General features: G+C 41.7%; 1 protein-coding gene across 1 annotated transcript; it reads right to left on the reverse strand.

Annotated features, from left to right (window-relative positions):
• Positions 1-13,021: 13,021 nt before the first annotated feature.
• Positions 13,022-14,239, reverse strand: LOC109211739. The gene has a single exon (XM_019375312.1). It carries the CDS (start codon positions 14,237-14,239, stop codon positions 13,022-13,024), a length of 1,218 nt encoding a protein of 405 aa, XP_019230857.1.
• Positions 14,240-24,356: the final 10,117 nt, after the last annotated feature.

Below are 24,356 nucleotides of genomic sequence, written 5' to 3' on the forward strand. Positions count from 1 at the left end.
ATTGTCCCTGAGGAAGGCAGCTGCAACATATTCTGCTTCATCTGTTGAGAGAGCTACTGAGTTTTGTTTCCTTGCACCCCATGAGATAAAACATGATCCAAGGAAATGAGCCATTCCAGATGTGCTTTTCTATCCACCAGATATTCAACATGATCAGCATCAGCATATCCAACCAAGTCAAAGTTATCAACCGAGGGATAGTAGAGGACCAGGCCCTGCATCCTTTTGTGATATCTTAGGATTCTCTTGGCAGCTTTCAGATGATATTCCTTTGGATTGGATTGAAACCCGGCATACAGACCCATACTAAAAACAATATCTGGTCTGCTACAGAAGTGACCCTATGATACCTCTATACATGGTCTGATTTATAGGGGAACCAGGTTCATCCATTCTGGACAAGTAGCTGTGGCGATGGGAGTGTTGATGATTTTTTTTGTCTCCATGTCAAATCTTTTCAGCAGCTTCTTGATGTACTTCTGTTGTCTTATCATTGTCCCCTTGGGAGTTTGCTTCACTTGTAAATCTAAGAAGAGATTTAGTTCTCCCATCATACTCATTTCTAACCCACTTCCCATGAGTTATGCAAATTCTTCACATTGAGAGTCAACTGTAGCTTCAAAGATGATGCCATCAACATAGATCTGCACAATGAGTAGGATCCTTCCTGATTTCTTTCACACCAAGCACGGGGAGCTTGGCTCCTATAACAGTTCTGTCACCAGGTCGTGGAACCAGGTTCCACACACTGTTCCTCTCAAGTTGACGGAGCTCTTCTTGCATAGCTGTAATCCAGTCAGCATCTTTCAATGCTTCCTTGATATTCTTAGGCTATATATGAGAGAGAAAGGCTGAGAAGGTAAGTGAGTTTCTTGTCTTTGATCTAGTTTGAATTTCTCAGTAGCTGGAGTTCCATGTACAACATCCACAACTCTATTTTCTGCTTCAGATATTGTGACTGAGGGACCAGGTTCCTCTATGTCGGCTGGAGTCTCATCTTCAGCTCTAAGGAACAAGGTCCATGTAAATCTGGAGTAATCATCCATACTGATGAGAATATGTTCCTCTTTACTCCTCTACTTGGCATCCTCATAGGTCCACATAGATCTATATGGAGGAGATCAAGTGGCCTTGAGATACTAACTTCCTTTTTGGACTTGAAAGAGGATCTGACTTGCATTCTTTTTACACATGCATCACACACCCTGTGATCCTTGAAGCTTGATTTGAGCAGACCATGAACCAGGTCCTTCTTGACTAATTTGTTCAGCAGCGTGAAACTTGAATGACCCAGCCTTCTGTGCCATAGCTTAGCATTATCACTAACAGCACTCAGACAGCCAAAATCCCCCTGTCACAGATTTGGGAAATACCCAGCAGAATCTCGTAGAGGACCAGGTACTCTACTGTTCAATGGACTCATACTGTTCCCGATCCTTCCAACTCCCAGAATGTATCCCTTCTTGCCATTTTTAAGGGATACACTCATTCCTTGTAGGGCCTTCAGTGAAAGGAAATAATTTGTTCTTCTAGTTATGAGCTTCGAGCAGTCGCTATCCATGTGCCACTGTTGACTGCTCCCTTTCACTGCTCCCTACACACTTAAGTCAACAATTAGACTTAGGAACCCAAGCCAGCTTGGGTCCTTTATAATGATAGAACGGGCAGAACCTCAAAGCAGAACTGCTCAATGAGCAAAAGTCGGCCAACGCCCGAATAGACCTAGTTCTCCAAACCCTTGATGCAGCTTCCAAGCCCTCTACTCCTAGTGCCCCCTAAGTAACCCTTTCAGTGACCAGTTTCTGGATTGTCTCTTGTTGTTTTAATGACTTGGTAGTTGTGTTTGTTTTCTTTTGTTTTGATGTGGTTGGAATGTATCAGTACTGCTTCCGTTTTGAACAGTCCAATTCTGCCTTTGTTTCTCAAGCAAAGGCATATGTTTTATCTATAAAATCTATCCTCTTTTGTTATCTTAAGCTAGGCTAGACTTTTGCTGTTTGCCTGCTTGTGTATTTTTAATGATGTCTAAAGGGGGAAGTATAATTGAAACAGGGATCTGATTAAGGGGGAAGCATAAAGTCAGGGGGAACTTCTGAAGTTCCTGTTACTTCATCTAGTTATTTTTCGCTCTAAATACATGTTATCAATATCTAAGTTTATCATCATCAAAAAAGGGGAAATTGATGGGTTTCAATGTCTTTGCCTTATGTTTTGATGATCTAACAAACTTACTGTCAAAAACCAGATAGGGAACCTGACACACTTGGTACACATTACAAATGAACGAATTCCAGCCAGGACTCGAGCTAATGTGAACTGCTGCAAGTGTAGAAAATAGAGAAACAAGTCAAGGACCTGATTCCTTGTGTGCCCCTGACAGCAGTACGAAAGTCAATTGTGCACAACTGGAAAGTGACTGCCTCAGAAATAGTGCACACAGTGCAGCAGTTCTGCAGTCACTTGCCTTTGACCTACCAAGTGCTTACATCATTCAAGTGGAAATCAAGGGTGTATGAACAAGAGCATTATAACAGAAACATCACTTGAGCACTTGGGCATTCACTTCAAGCATTCAAGTCTTCTGCAAACAGTGAACTTATCTCTCAAGAGCTTGAAGACAAAGTTAAAACGCTACTACGGACCAGTTCCTAAANCTTCATTTTTCTGCTTCAGATATGTGACTGAGGGACCAGGGTTTCCTCTATGTCGGCTGGAGTCTCATCTTCAGCTCTAAGGAACAAGGTCCATGTAAATCTGGAGTAATCATCCATACTGATGAGAATATGTTCCTCTTTATTCCTCTACTTGGCATCCTCATAGGTCCACATAGATCTATATGGAGGAGATCAAGTGGCCTTGAGATACTAACTTCCTTTTTGGACTTGAAAGAGGATCTGACTTGCATTCTTTTTACACATGCATCACACACCCTGTGATCCTTGAAGCTTGATTTGAGCAGAACATGAACCAGGTCCTTCTTGACTAATTTGTTCAGCAGCGTGAAACTTGAATGACCCAGCCTTCTGTGCCATAGCTTAGCATTATCACTAACAGCACTCAGACAGCCAAAATCCCCCTGTCACAGATTTGGGAAATACCCAACAGAATCTCGTAGAGGACCAGGTACTCTACTGTTCAATGGACTCATACTGTTCCCGATCCTTCCAACTCCCAGAATGTATCCCTTCTTGCCATTTTCAAGGGATACACTCATTCCTTGCAGGGCCTTCAGTGAAAGGAAATAATTTGTTCTTCTAGTTATGAGCTTCGAGCAGTCGCTATCCATGTGCCACTGTTGACTGCTCCCTTTCACTGCTTCCTACACACTTAAGTCAACAATTAGACTTAGGAACCCAAGCCAGCTTGGGTCCCTTATAATGATAGAACGGGCGGATCAAACTTCTTTTTGCCCATGCAGGCAGCACATATTTTCTTTTCAGGGAACCAGGTTCCTCATCAGTACACCTTTTTTCAACAAAAACTTTCTTTTTCTGCAAACACTGATTTTTAACTTTACAAGAGTCCTTGTAATGACCCGTTTGACCACAGTGAGTGCACAACCTATTATCAGCCACAGTTACATACTTCCTATGGGGATTATAGGAGGTTTTAGCCTTTTGGAACCCGATGCCTTGCCTGTTTCCACCATTACTCCTATACATAGACGTTATTACATCAGAGGATCGCGTCCATTTAAGTGACTTATCAAGATCATTTTTAACCCTTTTTAAATCCTCCTGTAGTTGTCTATTCTTTTCAAGCTCAGCAACAAGACTTGTTTTAATTTTCTTAAGCTCAAGTTGAGCCTTTCTAGCCACTTCCTATCCCTCAGTGTTGTCCATCCATTTTTTTGTTTGTTTTTTCAACAAGTTGTGTTCTCTAGTCACTTCTTCCACTTGTTCCCTTAAATATACAATGGAAACTACCATATCATCCCTTTCTTGCTCGGTAGCTGCAATTTTCTCTACTAGAGTATTCTTTTCTTTGCTAAGGTTCTCTATGGTTTCTTTCAAGTCATCAACCACTACCATCAATTCATCTCTAGACTGTTCAGCATCTCCCAGCTCTATGATTCGGGCATCTTTATCATTAATAATACTATAATATGTATCAATTAGAAGATTTGCTAATGACATCAATTTTTTCGAAGAGTAGGACTTCAGATTTCTCTGAACATCCCTGAAAGTTACCTCATCATTGTCATCCTCTTCATCCTCATCGGACTGAGCCGTCAATGCAAACAATGAATCATATTCCTTTGCTTTATTTTCCACTGCCATCATGGAGTTGCTTCCTGCATCTGGTTCCTCTTCTGATTCACTAGAGGAGTCTCCCCATGCAGCCAAAGCTTGCTTCACCATATTTTCAGCAGCATCTCTTCTTTTGAATTTCCTGTCAGGGACCGGGTTCCTCTTAGCTGCTTTGACAGTGTTGATTTTGTAATGATCCTGCTTATGAAGAGGGCAGTCTTTAATGAAGTGTCCAGGCTTTCCACACTTATGACAGCAATCATTTCCTTTGAAATTACTATTGGAACTTCCTTTTTTGGGATCCCACCATTTTTACGAACCGTCTTCTAAAATCTATGTGGTCTATTGGTTGATTGACTTTCCTCGAAGTTTGGTGGAGTAGCCATGTAGATCCTTTCTAGGTGTTAAAATTTTAGAAACAACCGGCTCTGATACCAATTGTTGGAAACTAAGCATCCACCAGACTGTATAGAGAACCAGGTTCTCTATGAGTTTCCACTGAAGATACTAATGAACTAAACTGTATAGCGATCTGGTCCTATATCAGTTCCCACAGTGCTAACTACTGAACCAATATGTAAATGAGACACAGGATAAGTTCCTACTGTATAGAGAACCAGATTCTCTATAAGCTCCCACTGTAAGCAACAGACTGTAAAACCAACTAGTATAGGGAATCAGGTTCTCTAATTGTTCCACAGTAGCTCAGCAGTAAGTAAAGAACACAGAGGATTTTTACGTGAAAAAACCCCACACAAGGGGATCAAAAAACCACGACCTACACTTGTAGGCTTTCAACTTCACTAACTTGTAAACACCTATTACAAGCCACTTTGTAATGACTCTATTACAAAAGATTCAACTCAACTAACTTGTGGTACTCTCACCACAAGCCACTTTGTGATTCTCTAGTTACAAAGACTTTAACTAACTTGCGATACTCCCACCACAAGCCACTTTGTCACTTCCTAGTAACAAAAACTTTAAACTCAACTAACTTGTAACAACACTATTACCAGACACTTTGTAATAACTCTATTACAAAGACTTTAACTTATGACTAAACCTAGTCACAACATAAACTGTAGAGTTTACGGATTTTGGGTTTCCTAAAAAACAGCTTCTAAGAAAGCAAGATAGGAGTTACAATGAAGAACAAATAACAAAGACTCAACAAACCTAAGGACTTAAGATATCTTCGATCTTGGATCAGGTCCTTGAGGTTGCAGCAGCTTTGTTCTTGAGAGAGGTTGTGGCAAGCACTTGAGAGAGTATTTTCGTTTCTGATTTTGCAAGCCTTGGGAAGGAATATCTTGTGCCTTGCACCAGGTTTATACTACAAAAGACATCACCTTAGTGATGTCAAATCTTGGTTAGTACATGCCTCTTCTCAATGGGAAGTGACTGTTGCACTGTCTGCTAAACTGTTGCGTGTACAGTTGCAGGCAGTCACTTTCTGCAGTTGCTTTCCAGCTGTACAGATGACTTATACTTCTGTCAGGGGAACACCAAAGTATCAGGTCCCTAATCTGGTTCCTGTGAATCTAAAAGCACACTGCCCGGATTATCTTGAGTCGATTAACTTGAATGATTGTACCAGACATGCTTCAGGTCCTTTATCTAGTTCTCTCATGAAGTAAGTTGTTTTACCTTCCTTGATTGTATTTATACGTGTGTGACATCACTTACAATGATGTAAGTAAGGTAGGTAAAAATCCTTCCATAGAAAGTTGACTGCTGCACTGTTCCTGTGCAGTAGCGTGTGCAGGCAGCAACTTTCCTGCTGGAGAGTTGACTTCATACAGTCTCCTCAAGAACTGTTAGGAACCTGTTTCCTCAGCTGTTCCTTCCACTCTAAAGAGTTGAGTTATATCCCACGCTGGATCTCAACCTGGAACTTGTGATCTCGAGGTCTTGTGAATGTGTAACAGGTTCCTTATCTGGTTCTGGATGGTAAGTTTGTTAGATCATCAAAACATAAAGTAAAGTACCTATGCCCAAGGTACTTGTAACCTATCAGGCTCCTCCTGAGTTGAAAGAGTTGAAGGAACAGTTACAGGAATTGCTTGATAAGGGCTTTATTCGGCCCAGCGTGTCACTTTGGGGTACTTCTGTCTTGTTTGAGAAGAAAAAGGATGTTTCTACGCGTATGTGCATCGATTATCGTCAGTCGAACAAAGTTACAATGAAGAACTGCTATCCTTTCCTCGTATTGATGACCTATTTGATCAGTTATAGGGTGCCCGAGTGTTTTCCAAGATCGATTTGTGTTTCAAGTTATCATCATTTGAAGATTCGAGAGCTAGATATCCCGAAGACTGCTTTCAGGACTCGGTATGGTCATTACGAGTTCCTTGTTATGTCATTTGGGCTGACCAACGCCCCAGCAGTATTTATGCATTTGATGCACAGTGTATTCTGGCCATATCTTGACTCGTTCGTCATTATCTTTATTGATGACATTCTGGTATACTCCTGGAGTCGGGAAGATCATGAGCAGCACCTGAGGACAGTGCTTCAGACCCTGAGAGAAAAAATATTTATATGCAAAGTTCTCAAAATGTGAGTTCTGGTTGGATTCCGTGGCATTTTTGGGTCACATAGTGTCGAGTTAAGGGATCAAGGTGGATCCGAAGAAGGTGGAGGTTGTGCATAGTTGGCCCAGACCATCCTTAGCTATAGAGATTCGAAGTTTTTTTGGTTTGGCGAGTTATTACCGTCGATTTGTTGAGGGGTTCTCATCTATTGCAGCACCTATGACCAGGCTGACCCAGAAGGGTGCTCCGTTCAAGTGGACATAGGAATGTGAGGAGAGCTTTCAGAAGCTCAAGACAACTTTGACTACAGCCCCAGTATTGATATTGCCTACAGGTTCGGGGTCTTATACAGTCTATTGTGATGCGTCGCGAGTTCGCCTCGGCACGGTGTTGATGCAGGACCGCAGGGTGATTGCCTACGAGTCCAGACAGCTAAAGGTGCATGAAAAGATCTATCCTGTCCACGACCTCGAGTTAGCTGCTATTATTCATGCCTTGAAGATTTGGAGGCACTACCTGTACGGTGTCCCTTGTGAGATCTATACTAATCACCAAAGTTTGCAGCATCTATTCAAGCAGAAGGATCTTAATTTGCGTCAGAGGAGGTGGTTAGAGCTGCTTAAGGATTACGATATCACCATTTTGTATCACTAGGGGAAGGCCAATGTGGTGGCCGATGCTTTGAGTCACCAGGCAGAGAGTTTGGGAGCTTGGCTTATCTACCAGCAGCAGAGAGGCCCATGGCGATGGATGTTCAGGCCTTAGCCATCCAGCTTGTGAGATTGGATATTTCTGAGCCTAGTCGAGTATTGGCTTGTGTGGTCTCTCGATCTTCTCTTTATGATCGTATCAGGGAGCGTCAGTATGATGACCCCCATCTGCTTGTCCTTAAGGACACGGTTCAGCACGGTGATGCTAAGGAGGTTACTATTGGAGATGATGGTGCTTTGAGGATGCAGGGTAGGCTATGTATACCTAATGTAGATGGTTTGCGTGAGTTGATTCTCCAGGAGGCTTATAGCTCGCGGTACTCTATTCATCTGGGTGCCGCGAAGATGTTCAGGACTTGAAGCAGCATTATTGGAGGTGTAGAATGAAGAAGGACATAGTAGAGTATGCATCTCGGTGTTTAAATTGCCAGCAGGTGAAGTATGAGCATCAACGACCGGGTGGATTGCTTCAGAAGTTAGAGATTCCGAAGTGGAAATGGGAGTGGATCACTATGGATTTCTTTGTTGGACTCCCACAGACTCCGCAGAAGTTTGATGCAGCTTGGGTGATTGTAGATAGGCTGACCAAGTCGGCTCATTTCCTTCCTGTGGTGACTACCTATTCTTCTGAGCAGCTGGCTCGAGTTTATATCCGTGAGATTGTCAGACTTCATGGCGTGCCGGTATCCATCATCTCTGATCGGGGCATGCAGTTTACATCACGGTTCTGGAGAGCCGTACAACATGAGTTGGTACTCGGGTGGAGTTGAGCACAGCATTTCACCCTCAGACGGACGGGCAGTCCGAATGCACTATTCAGATTCTTGAGGATATGCTCCACGCGTGTGTGATGGAGTTTGGAGGTTCTTGGGATCAGTTCTTGCCACTTGTGGAGTTTGCCTACAATAACAGTTACTAGTCCAGCATTCATATGGCACCGTATGAGGCTCTGTATGGTAGGCGGTGTCGGTCCCCAGTGGGTTGGTTCGAGCAGGGCAAGGCTAGATTATTGGGCACAGACTTGGTTCATGACACTTTAGAGAAGGTTAAGGTGATTTAGGATAGACTTCTCACAGCCCAGTCCAGACAGAAGAGTTATGAAGACCGGAAGGTTCGCGATGTTTCATTTATGGTTGGAGAGCGGGTCATGCTTCGGGTTTCGCCTATGAAGGGCGTTATGATATTCGAGAAGAGGGGCAAGTTGAGCCCAAGGTTTATTGGTCTCTTTGAGGTGTTGCGGCGTGTTGGGGAGGTTGCTTATGAGCTTGACTTACCTCTCACCTTTGCACGAGTTCATCCAGTATTTCATGTTTCGATGCTCCGGAGGTATCACGGTGATCCGTCTCACGTGTTGGATTGTAGCTCAGTCTAGTTGGACAAAGATCTATCTTATGTTGAGGAGCCAGTGGCTATATTGGCGGGCAGGTTCGAAAGCTGAGGTCAAAGAACATTGCATCAGTGAAGGTTCAGTGGCGGGGTCAGCCGGTCGAGGAGGCGACTTGGGAGACCGAGCAAGATATGCGCAGCCGTTATCCACACCTTTTCACCACTTCAGGTATGTCTCTATGCTGGTTCGAAGATGAGCGAATGTTTTAAGAGGGGGAGGATGTAACAATGATATAACGACCCGGCCAGTCATTTTGAGAATTAACGCCCTGATCCCCTATTAATTGCTTCCCCCATATCTTTTTCTGCTATTGTGACCTGCCGGGATGATTCGTTTTGAGTTTCAGAGTGTTTTGGGACACTTAATCTCTAATGAGAGCTTAAGTCTTAGAATTTAGACCGTAGTTGGAACAGTATGAAGAAGGCTCCGGAATAGAGTTCCATCGATTTTGTTAGCTCCGTTGGGTGATTTTGGGCTTAGGGCGTGTTCGGATTGGTGTTTTGGATTGCGAAAGTTGAATTTTTGGAGTTTTGGGCCAGTAGTGGAAATTTTGATATCGGGGACGGAATCCAATTCCGTAAGTTGGAATAGTTCTGTAGTGTTGAATATGACTTGTGTGCAAACTTTGGGGTCAATCAGATGTGGTTTGATAGGTTTCGGCATCGGTTGTGGAAATTTGAAGTTTCAAGTTTATTAAGTTTGGATTGGAGGGTGATTTTTGTTTTGAGCATTTTTTGAGGTATTTTGAGGGCTCGACTAAGTTCGTATGATGTTTTAGGATTGGTTGGTATGTTTGGTTTAGGTCCCGGGGGCCTCGGGTGAGTTTCGGGTGCTTAACGGATTGGTTTGAGACTTATGCAAATGGCTGAAGTGTGTTGTATCTGGTGTTTTCGCACCTGCGCATTTTGGCCGCAAGTGCGAGCTGCAGAAGCGACTAAGGAGCCGCAGAAATGGAATTGGGCTTGCCCAGTTGGGTCCGCAGATGCGGTGAGGAGCCCACAGAAGCGAAGCACAAAAGCGGTTGAGGGACCGCAGGAGCGCGTCACAGGTGCGGCCCAGTGCTCGTAGATGCGGTCCCAGCCCACTTAAGTGATTTCTGCACCTGCGATGGATTTTCCGCAAGTGCGGCATCGCAGGTGCGAAGTAGGGGCCCGCAGGTACGGTTTGTCTGGCAGAAAAAGAGAAGATTCGAGGTTTGGTGTTCATTCCATAAAATTCAATTTTGAGCTTGGAGGAAGGCAATTTTTCGAGAGCTTTTCAGAGGAAATCATTGGGTAACAATTCCTAATCCTATTTTGATCATATTTCATTAATCCATAGTTGTTTTCTTCATTTAATCAAGGATTTTGAGTGAGAAAGTTGGGAAAATGGGGGGAAAGTTCCCCAATTGAACTTTTGAGTTTTGAGTAGGATTTTGACATCGGATTTGGATAATTTTGGTACGAGTGAACTCGTGAATGAATGGTGTTCATAATTTGTGACATTTACCCGATTCCGAGACGTGGGCCCGGGGAGGATTTTTGGGCGTTTTTCTATTTCTTGCCATAGCTTTGATTTCATTAGCTAAATTAGTTGCTTGTAGCTATATTTACGTTATGTAATTGGTTTGATTAGATTTGGGCCACTCGGAGTTGGATACTCGTGGCAAGAGCGTGATTTCGGATTGATTTGAGCTTGGTTCGAGGTAAGTGGCTTTCCTAACTTTGTGTGGGGGAACTTCCCTTAGGATTTGGTACTGTTTGATATATGAGCGTCGCGTACGTAAGGTGACGAGTGCGTACACGGGCTATTTGTTGAAAAACCCCATTTTCATTAAGCAAATATCTGTTTTTCCTTTAATTGAACAACACTAGTATATGCAACTATCCTGTTTAGCTTAGGAAAGCATGCCTATGTGCCTTAACTGTCTTTACTGCCTTAATTGCCTATCTGAACTCTATGCAGCATGTTTAGTGAAAATTATCTGTCTTCTTTGATATGAACTTAGTCTAAACTGTAGAATTCCTTGTTGAAACTGTTGTTTATGTTGATTGAGTTGCATATATACTTTAGGTCTACGGAACGGTATTTCGGGAGATCCCCTGCACGTTTATGTTTGGGACTACAGGATGGTATCCCGGTAGATCCCCCCTGTACTGTATATTTACTTTGGGACCACGGAACAGTATTCCGGGAGATTCCCATGCACATTTACGTTTGAGACTACGGGACAGTATCCCGGGAGATCCCCTGCACATTTATGTTTGGGACTACGAGACGGTATCCCGAGAGATCCCCTATTGTTATCTCTGTATACTGAGCTGTTGTTTTTCTGTGATTTCATTCTCGTTAAAGTTTTGTATCTATCTTTACTGTGATATTTCATTCTTAATCATTTTGTATATATATATACCAGTAGGGCCTGACCCAATCTCGACCGAGGTTAGGCTTTGCATTTACTGGGTACCGCTGTGGTGTACTCATGCCCTTTCTTGCACATGTTTTATGTGTGCAAATCCAGGTACCTCTTTCCAGCCACATTTCCAGTGAGACGGGACGAATGTAGAGACTTCGAGGTATATCTGCCGCGTCCGCAGACCTAGGAGTCCCTATCTACTCTTACTTAAATTAAAGACTTCTTGTATTTTCTTCTTGTATTAGAATCTGGAGTATAGGAGTACTATGTCTTTTTCTTTAGCTTGTGACTTATGACATTCTGGGTTCTCTACTCGTCCGGCTGTAGGTCATTTCCGTTGGTATCAGTCGTATAGTGATAGAACATAAGGGTCCACCAAACTCTGTAGAGAACCAGGTTCTCTATCAGATTCAATCAGTACACACACAGCAGCAGTATTTAAATGGCAAGAAGAATTTTACGTGGAAAATGTCCGGCTCAATGGGATTAAAAACCACGACCTACCCTTGTAGGATTTAAACTTCACTACTGAGCAACTTTTAGATTACAACCTATGTAACCTAGGAATTAACCTCTTAATCCCTCATTAACTTATAACACACCTATTACAAGCCACTTTGTAATAACTCTATTACAAAGAATTTACAACATGACTAACTCTAGCCAAGACTCAAACACACTGGTTTAAGGTTTACAAAGGGGTTCCTATATAATGCTTCTAAACAAGCTAGATAGGAATTACAATTGAAGAACTATTACAAAGTTACAACTCAACTAAGGACATACAATGACTCGATGTGGGAACTGGTCCGTAGTTGCTTTGTTCTTTGTTCTTGAAGCGCTTGAAACTTGATTGTTGAATGGTCACGTGAGTGAGCTTGAGTGAAATCTCTAAGTGTTCAAGTAAATGTATTTTACCTCCTTTGATTGTATATATACATGTGTGACATCACTTACAATGATGTAAGCAAGGTAGGTAAAAAGTCTTCCTTGGAAAGTTGACTGCTACACTGTTCCTGCACTGTAGCGTCTGCAGGCAGCAACTATCCAGCTGGAGAGTTGACTTCACACAGTCTCCTCGGGAACTAGTAGGGACCTGTTCCCTCAGCTGTTCCTTCCACTCTGAAGAGTTGAATCATGTCACATGCTGAATCCCAACCTGGAACCTTGTGATCTTAAGGTCTTGTAAATGTGTAGCAGGTTCCTTATCTAGTTCTGGATAGTAAGTTTGTTAGATCATCAAAACATAAAGCAAAGTACTTCTGACAAAGTACTTGTAACCTATCAATTTCCCCCTTTTTGATGATGATAAACTCATAATTGAAAAACCCAGAAAGAACCACATAGAACCAGACTGTGAACCAAAAAGACCTTAAGTTTTCCCCTTGAATCTCTACATTCCCCCTTCATCAGTGCAATTATTTTCCCCCCTTTTGGCATCATAAAAAGATCAGAAATAGGTAATTATGCAAGAAGGAAGTCTAGTTTTAAGTTAACTCATGCGACTTATGTGCACATGGTCATGATTAAGAACAGAGCATAAAAGCACAGCATAAACAGCAACAAGGGAAAAGCTTGCATTAACATATTTTGGATTTTACAGCAAGAGCAGAGTCAATGTTACTTCCACATCCACACAGTAGAACAATTAACAAAAATACCACAAGTTATCATCATAAAAACTGACACGAAGAGACAGGAGCACAAGCCGGGTTACAGAATGGACACTGAGGGGACAGACTTTAAGAAGCACGAGGAGGAGATGGTTTGGAGGTAAAGGAAATTGTTTGGAGGACTAAATCCATGCGAGCATTTGCTGATATTTTCTCATTGAGCAGTCTTTCTTTCAGGTCCTCCACTTGTTTCCTGAGCTCAGCGTTTTCTTTCGTCAGGCGAGCAGCCTCTTCGCTTTGCGAGCAGGTGGAACCAGGTGCCTCTTGCAGCTGACTTATCTGGGTCTCAAGGATAGCATTCCTTGCTTTCAATTGTCGTATCTCAGTAGTAGCATTGTTTTGAGAATTTATTAACTGAGAAATGGTAGAAGTGCTTACAACCCCTCCAAATTTTTCTATACACTTACATTCTTCAAGAGTGCTTTTCGAAAAAGTTTGCTTCTTGGCACCCATTTTAACTGGTCCGAGAGGAACCGTGAAGTGCTCAAATACCTTGGTAAGAAGGAACCCATATGGCATCCCATGATCACCATCTTTAAAGCCTGCCACTTTATTCATGTGGTCCATCATGATCCCAGGCAGATTGATGGTAGTGAGGTCGTCCAGTGCTTCCATGAGGAATAGGTCTGAACGAGAGGTGATGGATCTGCGTTCAGCTCGAGGCAGCAACACTTTGTTTACCATCTCAAATAGCAGTTGGTAAACAGGAAGGAGGGCCTTCTTCTGCACTCGTTCCCCCTCCTGAAATGCTCTATCCTTCAAGATTGCATTTCTGAAGTTCTGAGTACAAGCTCCCTGAATACTAAACAGCCCTTTAGTGGGCACACCAAGAATAGATCCCAGCAAGGCAGAGTCTATTACCATATCAACCCCATTCACCAATGCACAAATATGACCATCCTCAACCGTGTACAAGTCGGCATAAAAGCTTTGAACTTCCTCCTCATATACCCTAGAAGCGTTGCTTGTGAACAAGTGTGTCCATTGTTGGAAATCATAGATCTCAACTAACTGTCTCATGCCAGCCTCCTCCAAGACATCAGAGGCAAATGTGTGCCCCCATAGCACCTTTTGAGTTCTCAATCTTTCTTTCCTAGCACTTCTCGGATTATCAGCTTTGGCCTTCTTTGAGGAACCAGGTTCCTCATCAGTATCAACCTTTCTATTAGCAGTCTTGCGAACACCTTTCTCCTTTTTATCAGACTTCATAGATTTTTCACCTGACTCTTTCTCCATATTCTTAGTAGCAACAGCATCAATAGACCTAGTCAGATGTTTAGTATACATAGAAGATCCTACTATTGTTTTGAGAAGACCATGTTTTTGTGATAACTTCCTAGTCTATATACTAGGTTCCTTCGCTTCTTCTTCATCCACACTCACAACCGGCACTATCTTCTCATTTACTACTTTGCCATCTTTCACCAATTGTCTTCTCCTTAACTTAGTTTGACTGTTCTTAAGAGCAGACTTAAGAGCCTTCTTCTTTTGCAACCTTGTTGTGGGTCGCTTAGGAGTGGGCTCTCCACCAACAGCTACTCTACGCCTAGGCAGACTGGAAATTTGTAAGTCATCAGAATCTTCTTCATTATCCTCTTTTTGATTTTCAGACACAGGGCTTGTCTCAGGCGTAATGACACTTAGAGGCTCAACATCTAAATGGGGAGAGGGAGCAGGGTCAGTACTGACCTGGGGTTCCTGAGTAAGACCAGAGTTGGATCCTCCGAAGGCGGATCAGGTCCTCCAGCAGGTTTCCTAGTAGCACCTTCCTGTACTGAAGGTTCAACAGGCACAAGCTCATTATCCTCTCCAACAGGCTCAGATTCTTCCCCCGAGTCTTAAGACCATCCTCACTTCCTCCGACAAAAACCCCTTCATTGGCGATGAACAACATATTTTCGATTGCTTCCTTTTCTTGCAAATTCAATAGAAACTCAGGAGAAGTAGGAGAGGTACCTCTGGACGGGGGTTCAGGAGCAGTCTTTGTTGACTCAATGATTTTATTTCCCTCAACCTGGTCTGCCTTTGACTTTTCTTCTATAGGAGAACTTGAGATTTTTTTGATTTTCCTCATTCTCAACAATATTCGTGTCATCCCTCTTTTCTGGCGAGTTAAGAGAAGAGCCCTGGGAAACACCTCTTGTGAGACTTGATGCTTGGTGACTCTTGTGAGAATAGGAACTCGAATGGGTAGGAGAGGAGACGGAGTGAGGGGGTGACTTTATTCTAGGGTTTTGGTTATAAGTAGTGTGAGGAGGAGATTCTGGCGTTAGTGTTTCGACTGGTGAAGACTCGATAATACTAGAGATCATTTGATCTTCATCCATGGTGGGAAGAAGAGAGAAGATTTAATAAACTGAAGAGAGAAAGAATAGGAAGCAGGTTTGGAAGTGTTGATGTGTGAAGTGTGGTGACGGAGATAGATGTATTTATGATGACAGAGGGATCGGTTAGAAAAAGGGCGACAGGTTTTAAGGAGATAGGTCGATTAATAACTGGTGAGGCGTTTGGGTTCAAAAGACACAAAACTAAAAACTGACATGCTGATGATATGGCACTTGTTTTAATTGTTCAGAATTGTGCATGAGAGAACACAAAAACTACTAACCTGTGTCAGGAGAACCAGGTTCTCCGACTGATCTCTTGTCTGTAAGCTTTGCCCTTTTTACCAGTGTATACAGTTTCAAATGTATTTGCTCTATAATCATCAAGTGTGTCTACCTGTAATGGTATAGATATGAGTTAGACTTTGCCAGAAAACACCTTTTAGCTAAGTTTACCTGAACCTTTCTTTCATAGCCAATCATTGAGGGACCATGTTCTCAATTGGGTTTTATCAACCCCAATGCCAGACGATTTTGCTCGAAGTGTTCTCTTCTCAAGGCTTTGGTAAATATATCTGCAATTTGATCTTCAGTGCTGCAGAATTTCATGTATATAAGCCCTTTCTCAACATTGTCTCTGAGGAAGTGATGGCGTACGTCAATGTGCTTGGTCCTTTTATGTTGAACTGGATTTTTTGCCATGTTGAGTGCACTAGCATTATCACATAAGAGAGCACACAGTCTGAGAATACTCCGAAATCTTCCAATTGTTTCTTGATCCACAGAAGTTGGGCACAGCAAGAGGCAGCTGCTACATATTCACCTTCTGCAGTTGAAAGTGCCACAGAGTTCTGCTTCCTTGTACCCCATGAGATTAAGCAGGAACCCAGGAATGTGCCATTCCAGACGTGCTTTTCCTATCCACCAGATATCCTACATAATCAGCGTCAGCATACCCAATAAGATCAAAGGTGTCTCTTGAGGGATAGTAGAGCACCAGGTCTTGCATTCCCTTGAGATATCTCAGTATTCTCTTGGCAACCTTCAAATGAGATTCCTTTGGATTGGATTGAAACCTTGCATAGAGACCCACGCTAAAAACAATATCCGGTCTGCTTGCAGTAAGATACAAGAGCGACCCTATGATCCCTCTATACATGGTCTGATTTACAGGAGAACCAGGTTCATCCATGTCTAGATGAGTGGCTGTGTCAATAGGCGTGTCAATGACTTTTGATGCTTCCATATCGAACCTTTTCAGCAGCTCCTTGATGTACTTCTGTTGACTTAACAATGTTCCCTTCTTAGATTGCTTCACTAGAAGTCCTAGGAAGAAATTCAGTTCTCCCATCATACTCATCTCGAATTCACTCCCCATGAGTTTTGCAAATTCTTCGCAAAGAGAGTCAGTTGTAGCCTCAAAGATGATGTCATCTACATACACTTGAACAATAAGTAGGTTCCTTCCTCGTTTCTTCAAAAAAAGAGTCTTGTCAATCTTCCCTCTTGCAAAGCCATTTTCTAGAAGGAATTTGGACAACCTTTCATACCAAGCCCTTGGAGCCTATTTTAACCCATATAATGCTTTATCCAGTTTAAACACATGATCAGGGTGCTCGTGACACTCAAAATCAGGAGGCTGCTTGACATAGACTTCTTCTTTTAGATAGCCATTTAGAAATGCACTTTTGACATCCATTTGGAACAGTGTGAACTCCATATGAGATGCAAAGGCAATTAGAATTCTAATGGCTTCCATTCGAGTTATGGGAGAGAATGTTTCATCATAATCAATCCCTTCTTCGTGATTGTAGCCTTGAGCCACAAGCCTTGCCTTATTTCTTGTTGTATTCCCAAATTCATCAAGTTTGTTCCGGAATACCCACATGGTTCCTATAATGGTTCGATCTGCAGGTCGAGGAACCAGGTGTCATACCTTATTCCTTTTAAATTGATGCAGCTCCTCTTGCATGGTTGTGATCCAGTCTGCATCTTTCAACGTTTCCTTTATATTTTTGGGCTCTATCGGGGAAAGAAAGGCTGAGAAGGCAAGTGAGTTTCTTGCTTTCGATCTGGTTTGAACTCCCGAGTCAAGAGGAGTGATTATCTTGTCAAGTGGATGTGAGCTTTTGAACCTCCAATTTGGTGCCTAAGTCTCATTGGTAGAGGAACCAGGTATATCTGACTAGGGTTCTTGGCGTTTCTTGCTTCACGGGGTGGAGTTCCTTGGACTGCATCAACAACTCTGTTTTCAGCTTCAGTTGTTGTAATTTTCCTCTCCAAAGGATGGAGATGTATTTGCATCTTCTAAACCGGATTCCTTGACATGGCTCATCATATCTGCCTTTTCATTTTCCATGTCAATTACTTCACCTGGAACAGTAAGGGCTCTCCATATTGATCAACATGTCTGTCCTTCTCATAGGAGAGGTGAGCTTCATCAAAGATCACATGTACGCTTTCTTCGACACATTGAGTCCTTTGTTGTATACCTTGTAAGCTTTGCTTTGAGATGAGTATCATAGAAAAATTCCTTCATCACTTTTGGTATCGAACTTTCCAAGAGCTTCCTTTCCATTGTTATGAACAAAACATTTACACCCAAATGTTCTTAGATGTGTCAGCTTGGGCTTCCTTCCATTCAACAGTTCATATGGAGTTTTGTTCAGAAGGGACCTGATCATGCACTTGTTCACCAAGTAGCACGCAGTATTGACAGCTTCTGCCTAGAAATACTTTGCTATCCCACTGTCAATTAGCAGGGTTCTAGCCATGCCTTCAAGAGTTCTATTCTTCCTTTCCACAACACCATTTTGTTGAGGTGTTCTTGGAGCTAAGAAATCGTGAGTGATGCCATTTTTAGTGCAGAACTCATCGAATTTGACATTTTCAAACTCCGTCCCATGATCAGACCTAATGCAGGCTACTTTATTACCCATCTTCACTTGGATTTTCTTGACAAAGGCAAAAAACACCTCAAAGGTTTCATCTTTGGTCCTAAGGAACAAGGTCCAGGTGAATCTGGAGTAGTCATCAACTATCACAAAGATGTACTTCTTTCCTCCTTTGCTTAGCACCCTCATAGGTCCACATAGATCCATGTGAAGGAGATCGAGTAGCCATGCGGTGCTGACTTTCTTTTTGGGCTTGAATGAGGATCTGACTTGCTTCCCTTTTACATATGCGTCACATACTTTGTGATCCTTGAAGCTTGATTTGGGCAGACCATGAATCAGGTCCTTCCTGACTAGTTTGTTCAACAACGTGAAACTTGCATGACCCAACCTCCTGTCCCTTAATTCAACATCATCATCAACAACACTTAGACAGCTTAGATCAACATTCTTTAGAGACTCAAAATCAGCTACATAGATATTCTTGTATCTTTTTGCCACTAGTACCAGTCACCAGGTTTGTGACTGTACAGGTCTTTGACATAAATTCCACCTTATTTCCCTTGTCACAGATTTAGGAAACGCTTAGCAAGCTGTAATTTAACCCATTCATGTAGTATACATTTTCGATTGAGCTAGAGAGAGACTTCCCAATCCTACCAACTCTCAGAATGTATCCATTTCTTGCCATTTCCAAAGGATACACTCCCTCCTTGCAAGGCCTTAAGTGAAAGGAAATTATTTGTACTGCCAGTCATATGCTTTGAGTAGCCACTGTCCATGTACCATTGTAGGCTGCTTCCTTTTACTGTTCCCTACACAAGAAGAGTTAGAAGTTAGCTTTAGAAATCCAAACTAATTTGGGTCCCTTATAATGAGGAAAGGGGTGAATCGGAGATTTTTTGGTCCATGCAGGCATTATGCGTTTTTAAATGAGGGACCAGGTTCTCTACTAGTAGTTACTTTTTTAGCATAGGATTTGTTTTTCTGCTGTGACTGAAATCTGGCCTTACAGTTTTCTTTAAGGTACCCATTGTTACTGCAGTGGGTGCAAAGCCAATTATCAGGAACAGTAATGTACTTGCTATGAGGGTTGTAAGGAATCTTTTCCTTTTGAAACCCAATCCCCTGCCTGTTTCCCCCATTGTTGGGGTACATAGACGTGATAGCATCAGAGGACCAGGTCCACTTGAGTGATTTTTCAATATCACTCTTCACTCTTCCTAATTCTTTCTGAAGTTGTTTGTTTTTCTCAAGCTCAGCACACAGACTAAACTTCACTGAATTTAACTTACTTTCAAGCTTAATGTGTGCCTCACTTGCGACTTCCTTTCCTTTTTGATAGTTTTCAGCCCTACTTTCCATTTTAGGTTTCCCAATGGTTTCCTTCAAATCCATTACTACCACTAGAAGGTCATCTCTTTCTTGTTCTACATTTTAATCCTTTTTTCTAAGGCATTTCTTTCTTTCTCCAGGTTCTCAATTGACTCTCTTAAATCAACTACAACTATTACTAGGTCATCTCTAGACTGTTCTGCTTCTCCTAGCTCAACTATTAAGACATCCCCGTCATTTATAAGACTATGATAAGCGTCGATTAGCACATTTGCTAAAGACATGAGTTTCTTAGGATAATAAGATTTCAGATTTCTCTGAAAATCCAGAAAATTTACCTCCTCATCGTCATCTTCATCATCAGACTGAGCCATCAAAGCAAAAATTGAATCGTACTTGGTTGCTTCACTTTCTACTGCCATCACAGAGCTGTTACCTGGTTCATCATCTTCTCCAAATTCGCTTGATGAATCTCCCCGTACAACAAGAGCTTGTCTCACGACATTGTCATCGGCGTTTTTTTCTATTGAAATGTCTGTCAGGAACCAGGTTCCTTTTGGCTGCTTTGTCAGAGTTGTTCTTGTACTGATCCTGCTTTAGGAGAGGGCAATCCTTGATGAAATGTTCTGGCTTGCCACATTTATGACAGAGGTCATAATTTTTTGGCTTGCTAGAACTTCCCTTTTTTGGGATGCCTCCATTCCTATGAACCATCTTCTGGAATCTTCTTGTTAGGTATGCCATATCACCATCATCACCACTTGAGTCATTGTTTTCCGTTTTGAGGACCAGGTTCTTTTCCTTCTTGGGCTCTCTTCTTTTAGTGTCCTTCTTCTTCTTCTTCTTTATTTCGTATGTTATTGGATTTCTAACAAGCTCATCAATAGTTAGCTCCTGCAAGTCCTTCGCCTCTGTAATGGCGTTCACTTTGCTTTCCCAAGAACTGGGTAGCACACTTAGGATTTTTCTAACTAGCTTATTTCTTGGAATAGTTTCGCCAAGGGAGTGAAACTCATCAATGATGGAGGTGAAAGGGGTATGTATTTCTTGGACAGATTCATCGTCTTGCATCCTGAAGAGCTCATATTCAGTTGTGAGCATGTCGATTTTTGATTGATTGACCTGTGTTGTTCCTTCGTGAGCTGTCTAAAGGGCTTCCCAGATTTCTTTGGCTGGCTGACATGCTAATATCCTGTTGTGTTCATCAGGACCAATACCACACACCAGAATTTTCTTAGCACGAAAGTTCTTCTCTATGGCCTTTCTATCTGCATCATTGAATTCTTTCCTTGTCTTGGGAATGGCTACTGGTGGGTCGCCAAGGTTTTTGGTAGGAACAGAGGGTCCATCACATATGACATCCCATAGCTCAGAGTCTTCAGCCATGATGAAGTCATGCATTCTAGTTTTCCACCATCCACATTACTGTCCATTGAACCTAGGTGGTCTGTAAGTAGACTGGCCTTCTTCGAAGTTTGGAAGAGCAGCCATGGGGATCTTTTCTAGGTGTTAACCTAATAGAAAGAACCCGCTCTAATACCAATTGATAGAATATAAGGGTCCACCAAACTCTGTAGAGAACCAGGATCTCTATCAGATTCCATCGGTACACACACACACACAACAGTAATTAAATGGCAAGAAGAATTTTACGTGAAAAATTCCCAGCTCAACGGGATTAAAAACCACGACCTACCCTTGTAGGATTTCAACTTCACTACTGAGCAACTTTTAGATTACAACCTATGTAACCTAGGAATTAACCTCTTAATCCCTTACTAACTTGTAACACACCTATTACAAGCCACTTTGTAATAACTCTATTACAAAGACTTTACAACATGACTAACTCTAGCCAAGACTCAAACACACTGGTTTAAGGTTTACAAAGGGGTTCCTATAGAATGCTTCTAAACAAGCTAGATAGGAATTACAATTGAAGAACTATTACAAAGTTACAACTCAACTAAGGACATACAATGACTCGATGTGGGAACGGGTCCGTAGTTGCTTTGTTCTTTGTTCTTGAAGCGCTTGAAACTTGCTTGCTGAATGGTCACGTGAGTGAAATCTCTAAGTGTTCAAGTAAATGTATTTTACCTCCTTTGATTGTATATATACATGTGTGACATCACTTACAATGATGTAAGCAAGGTAGGTAAAAAGTCTTCCTTGGAAAGTTGACTGTTGCACTATAGCGTCTGCAGCTAGCAACTTTTCAACTGAAGAGTTGACTTTGCACAGTCTCCTAGGGAACTGGTAGGGACCTGTTCCCTCAGCTGTTCCTTCCACTCTGAAGAGTTGAATCATGTCTCATGCTGAATCCCAACCTAGAACCTTGTGATCTTAAGGTCTTGTAAATGTGTAACATGTTCCTTATCTGGTTTTGGATAGTAAGTTTGTTAGATCATCAAAACACAAAGCAAAGTACTTATGATAAAGTACTTGTAACCTATCATTTAGGCTGGCATATACTTTTGCAGATCCGTTGTCTCATCATATCTCGGCACATCTAGCATTTTGAACCTTTTCGGGATAAGCGTCGCAGCCACGCTTGGTTTAACTGGCAGCTTTGTATACTTTTTGGCATCTGCACCCTTGACAATCGGGGGGAGGGGGGGTGGGGGGTCCCAAGTATCTGATCCATCCGGCGTGTATCTCCCGCTCGAAGCTAAGAAGCTAGGCCATATACATTTCTTCAGATGTCTGCGTGGTTCTGGATCTGCTCATTCCGACCCCTGATCCACGAGGAACCTTCACTGCTACCGTATCGGTTGCAACATTCGCTAGGGTCTCAATCTCAATGGAATGACGGGTTCAGGACGAGTGTTGTTGGTGAAAGAGGCTATGGCATCCTCCATTTGCTTCGTAAATGTGTTTTGTGCTGCCAACATGTCTTCTACCACCTTTTTGGGTCCGGAGCGTTTCTTGCGGCACAACCCCGTTACCCAAAAATGGTATTGATGGCCTCTTCATGGGACGTACCATTCTCCTTGATACCTGATGTCATCATTACTTTCATCATTGTGAGCTTCAACTTCAACTGAAAGTCAGACCTGGTTTGTTTCGTGTGAAGAGGACTGGTTGTCCTCCTGCTCATGTCCTTCGAAGTGTTGCGAACCCTGAAGGTCCTCAGATACCTCTAGGCTTGATGAGTTCACCAAAGGCTTTGGTATGGCTTCCTAACCATCTATATGTGTGTTTTCATATTAAGTCCTACATATGGCCAAAGTATGACAGTAGGTAAACTTTTGGTGATTTAGCAAAAAGACCAAGACGATACCACAACTGCCTATCCCCACAGCTGGTGCCAAATTATTTATCGAAAAAATAGTTTGTCCGTTTTAACAGTTATTTTGATAAAAGAAAGGGTTAAGCGCAAGTAAATCGTGATCCATCGAAACCCTTTATCTTACAATGTGATTGATACAAGGTATATGAAAGCAAAGATAAAAGTTATATTAATGGACAATAAGGCAAGAGATGAATAAAATGCAATAGTAAGCTATGTATTATTTGCAAGTATTCTTCCACAAATAGATCCAATGTCCAAGAGATAGGTCTTAGAGAAAATGATATGTCCCCTTAGCTTCTCTGAAAAGCTATCCATACAAAATAAGAAAGGATATTTTTGTGACAAGGCTACTCAGTGTAAAGGGGACTATTGAAAAGGCGTCTCTAGCTTTGCACAGAGCTCGATGATGGCCGGTGTTAGAGGGTCGGTGAGAATATGGTCCAGCTTGCACCGGGGTCAGGGCCAAAAGAAAAAAATCAATTGGGCCCGGTGCCATTGCCTAACTGGCCAACGATGCATCGATCATTTTGAGACGGTTCTGTTATCTTGAGATACCGGAGACAATAATTTTTGAAGCCACCAGACGCAATATCCCCGAGTGCCTGACTCCTATTGGGCCAAGACTTCCACGTGTCGCAACCCCATTGGTCCACCTAACATGTTCGAATTTTCACCCTATATACTGATGATATAGTATAAATTCAAATAGAACATAGAGGTATAGTGACCTACATGGGAAAAATGGATATAGTAATTTACAGATATAATGAATTGAATATCGACCCATTAGTGGTGCATTTCGAGCATGGTATATATATATAGTTGCAATATATATATATATATATATATATATATATATATATATATATATATATATATATATATATATATAGTAATTTACAGATATAATGCATTGAATATCGACGCATTAGTGGTGCATTTCGAGCATGGTATATATATATATATATATATATATATATATATATATATTGCAGCTATTCCTTATTTCCTCCCACAAAGTATTGACTTTTCTATTTTTGTTTTCTGTTTCTCTCGCACATACTCCAATTGGTATCCATATGTGTTCAATATGAATTTGTACATCTTCCTTTTGTATTTGAATATTTTCCTTCTTTTAAGTATATCATATGAAAATGCTGTGTAGCTCCTTCTTTCACGTCATCCTTTAAAACATTAGTTACATTATTTTTTAATTCTAACTTGTTTTTTATGAGATGTGAGCTTATTGTTTGCTAAAGAAATACTCTCTTCTATATTTTATTTAGTCAATAAACTTTTCTTTTCTTCAATTCTCATATCATTATTTATCATCTCATCTTCAAGAGCATAAATCTTTTTCTGTTTTACCATAATCATATTAATGCATGTGTTCATTAATAATATGTTGTCTCGACTAACGACTTACAATATTTTCTAATCAAATGAACCGAAGGACACCAAAAGAAAAGTTAGAAAAATCTCCAATAATATATTTGTTCAGTATTTACACGACGAATGTGAGTATTTAATTTAAAATACAAAATATTTATTCACAT

The sequence above is a fragment of the Nicotiana attenuata genome, unplaced genomic scaffold (assembly GCF_001879085.1).
Source record: "Nicotiana attenuata strain UT unplaced genomic scaffold, NIATTr2, whole genome shotgun sequence".
Taxonomy (NCBI): Eukaryota; Viridiplantae; Streptophyta; class Magnoliopsida; order Solanales; family Solanaceae; genus Nicotiana; species Nicotiana attenuata.

Coding starts and splice junctions, on each gene's coding strand:
- LOC109211739 (XM_019375312.1), bottom strand. CDS start 14,239: ATGTATACTAAACATCTGACTAGGTCTATTGATGCTGTTGCTACTAAG.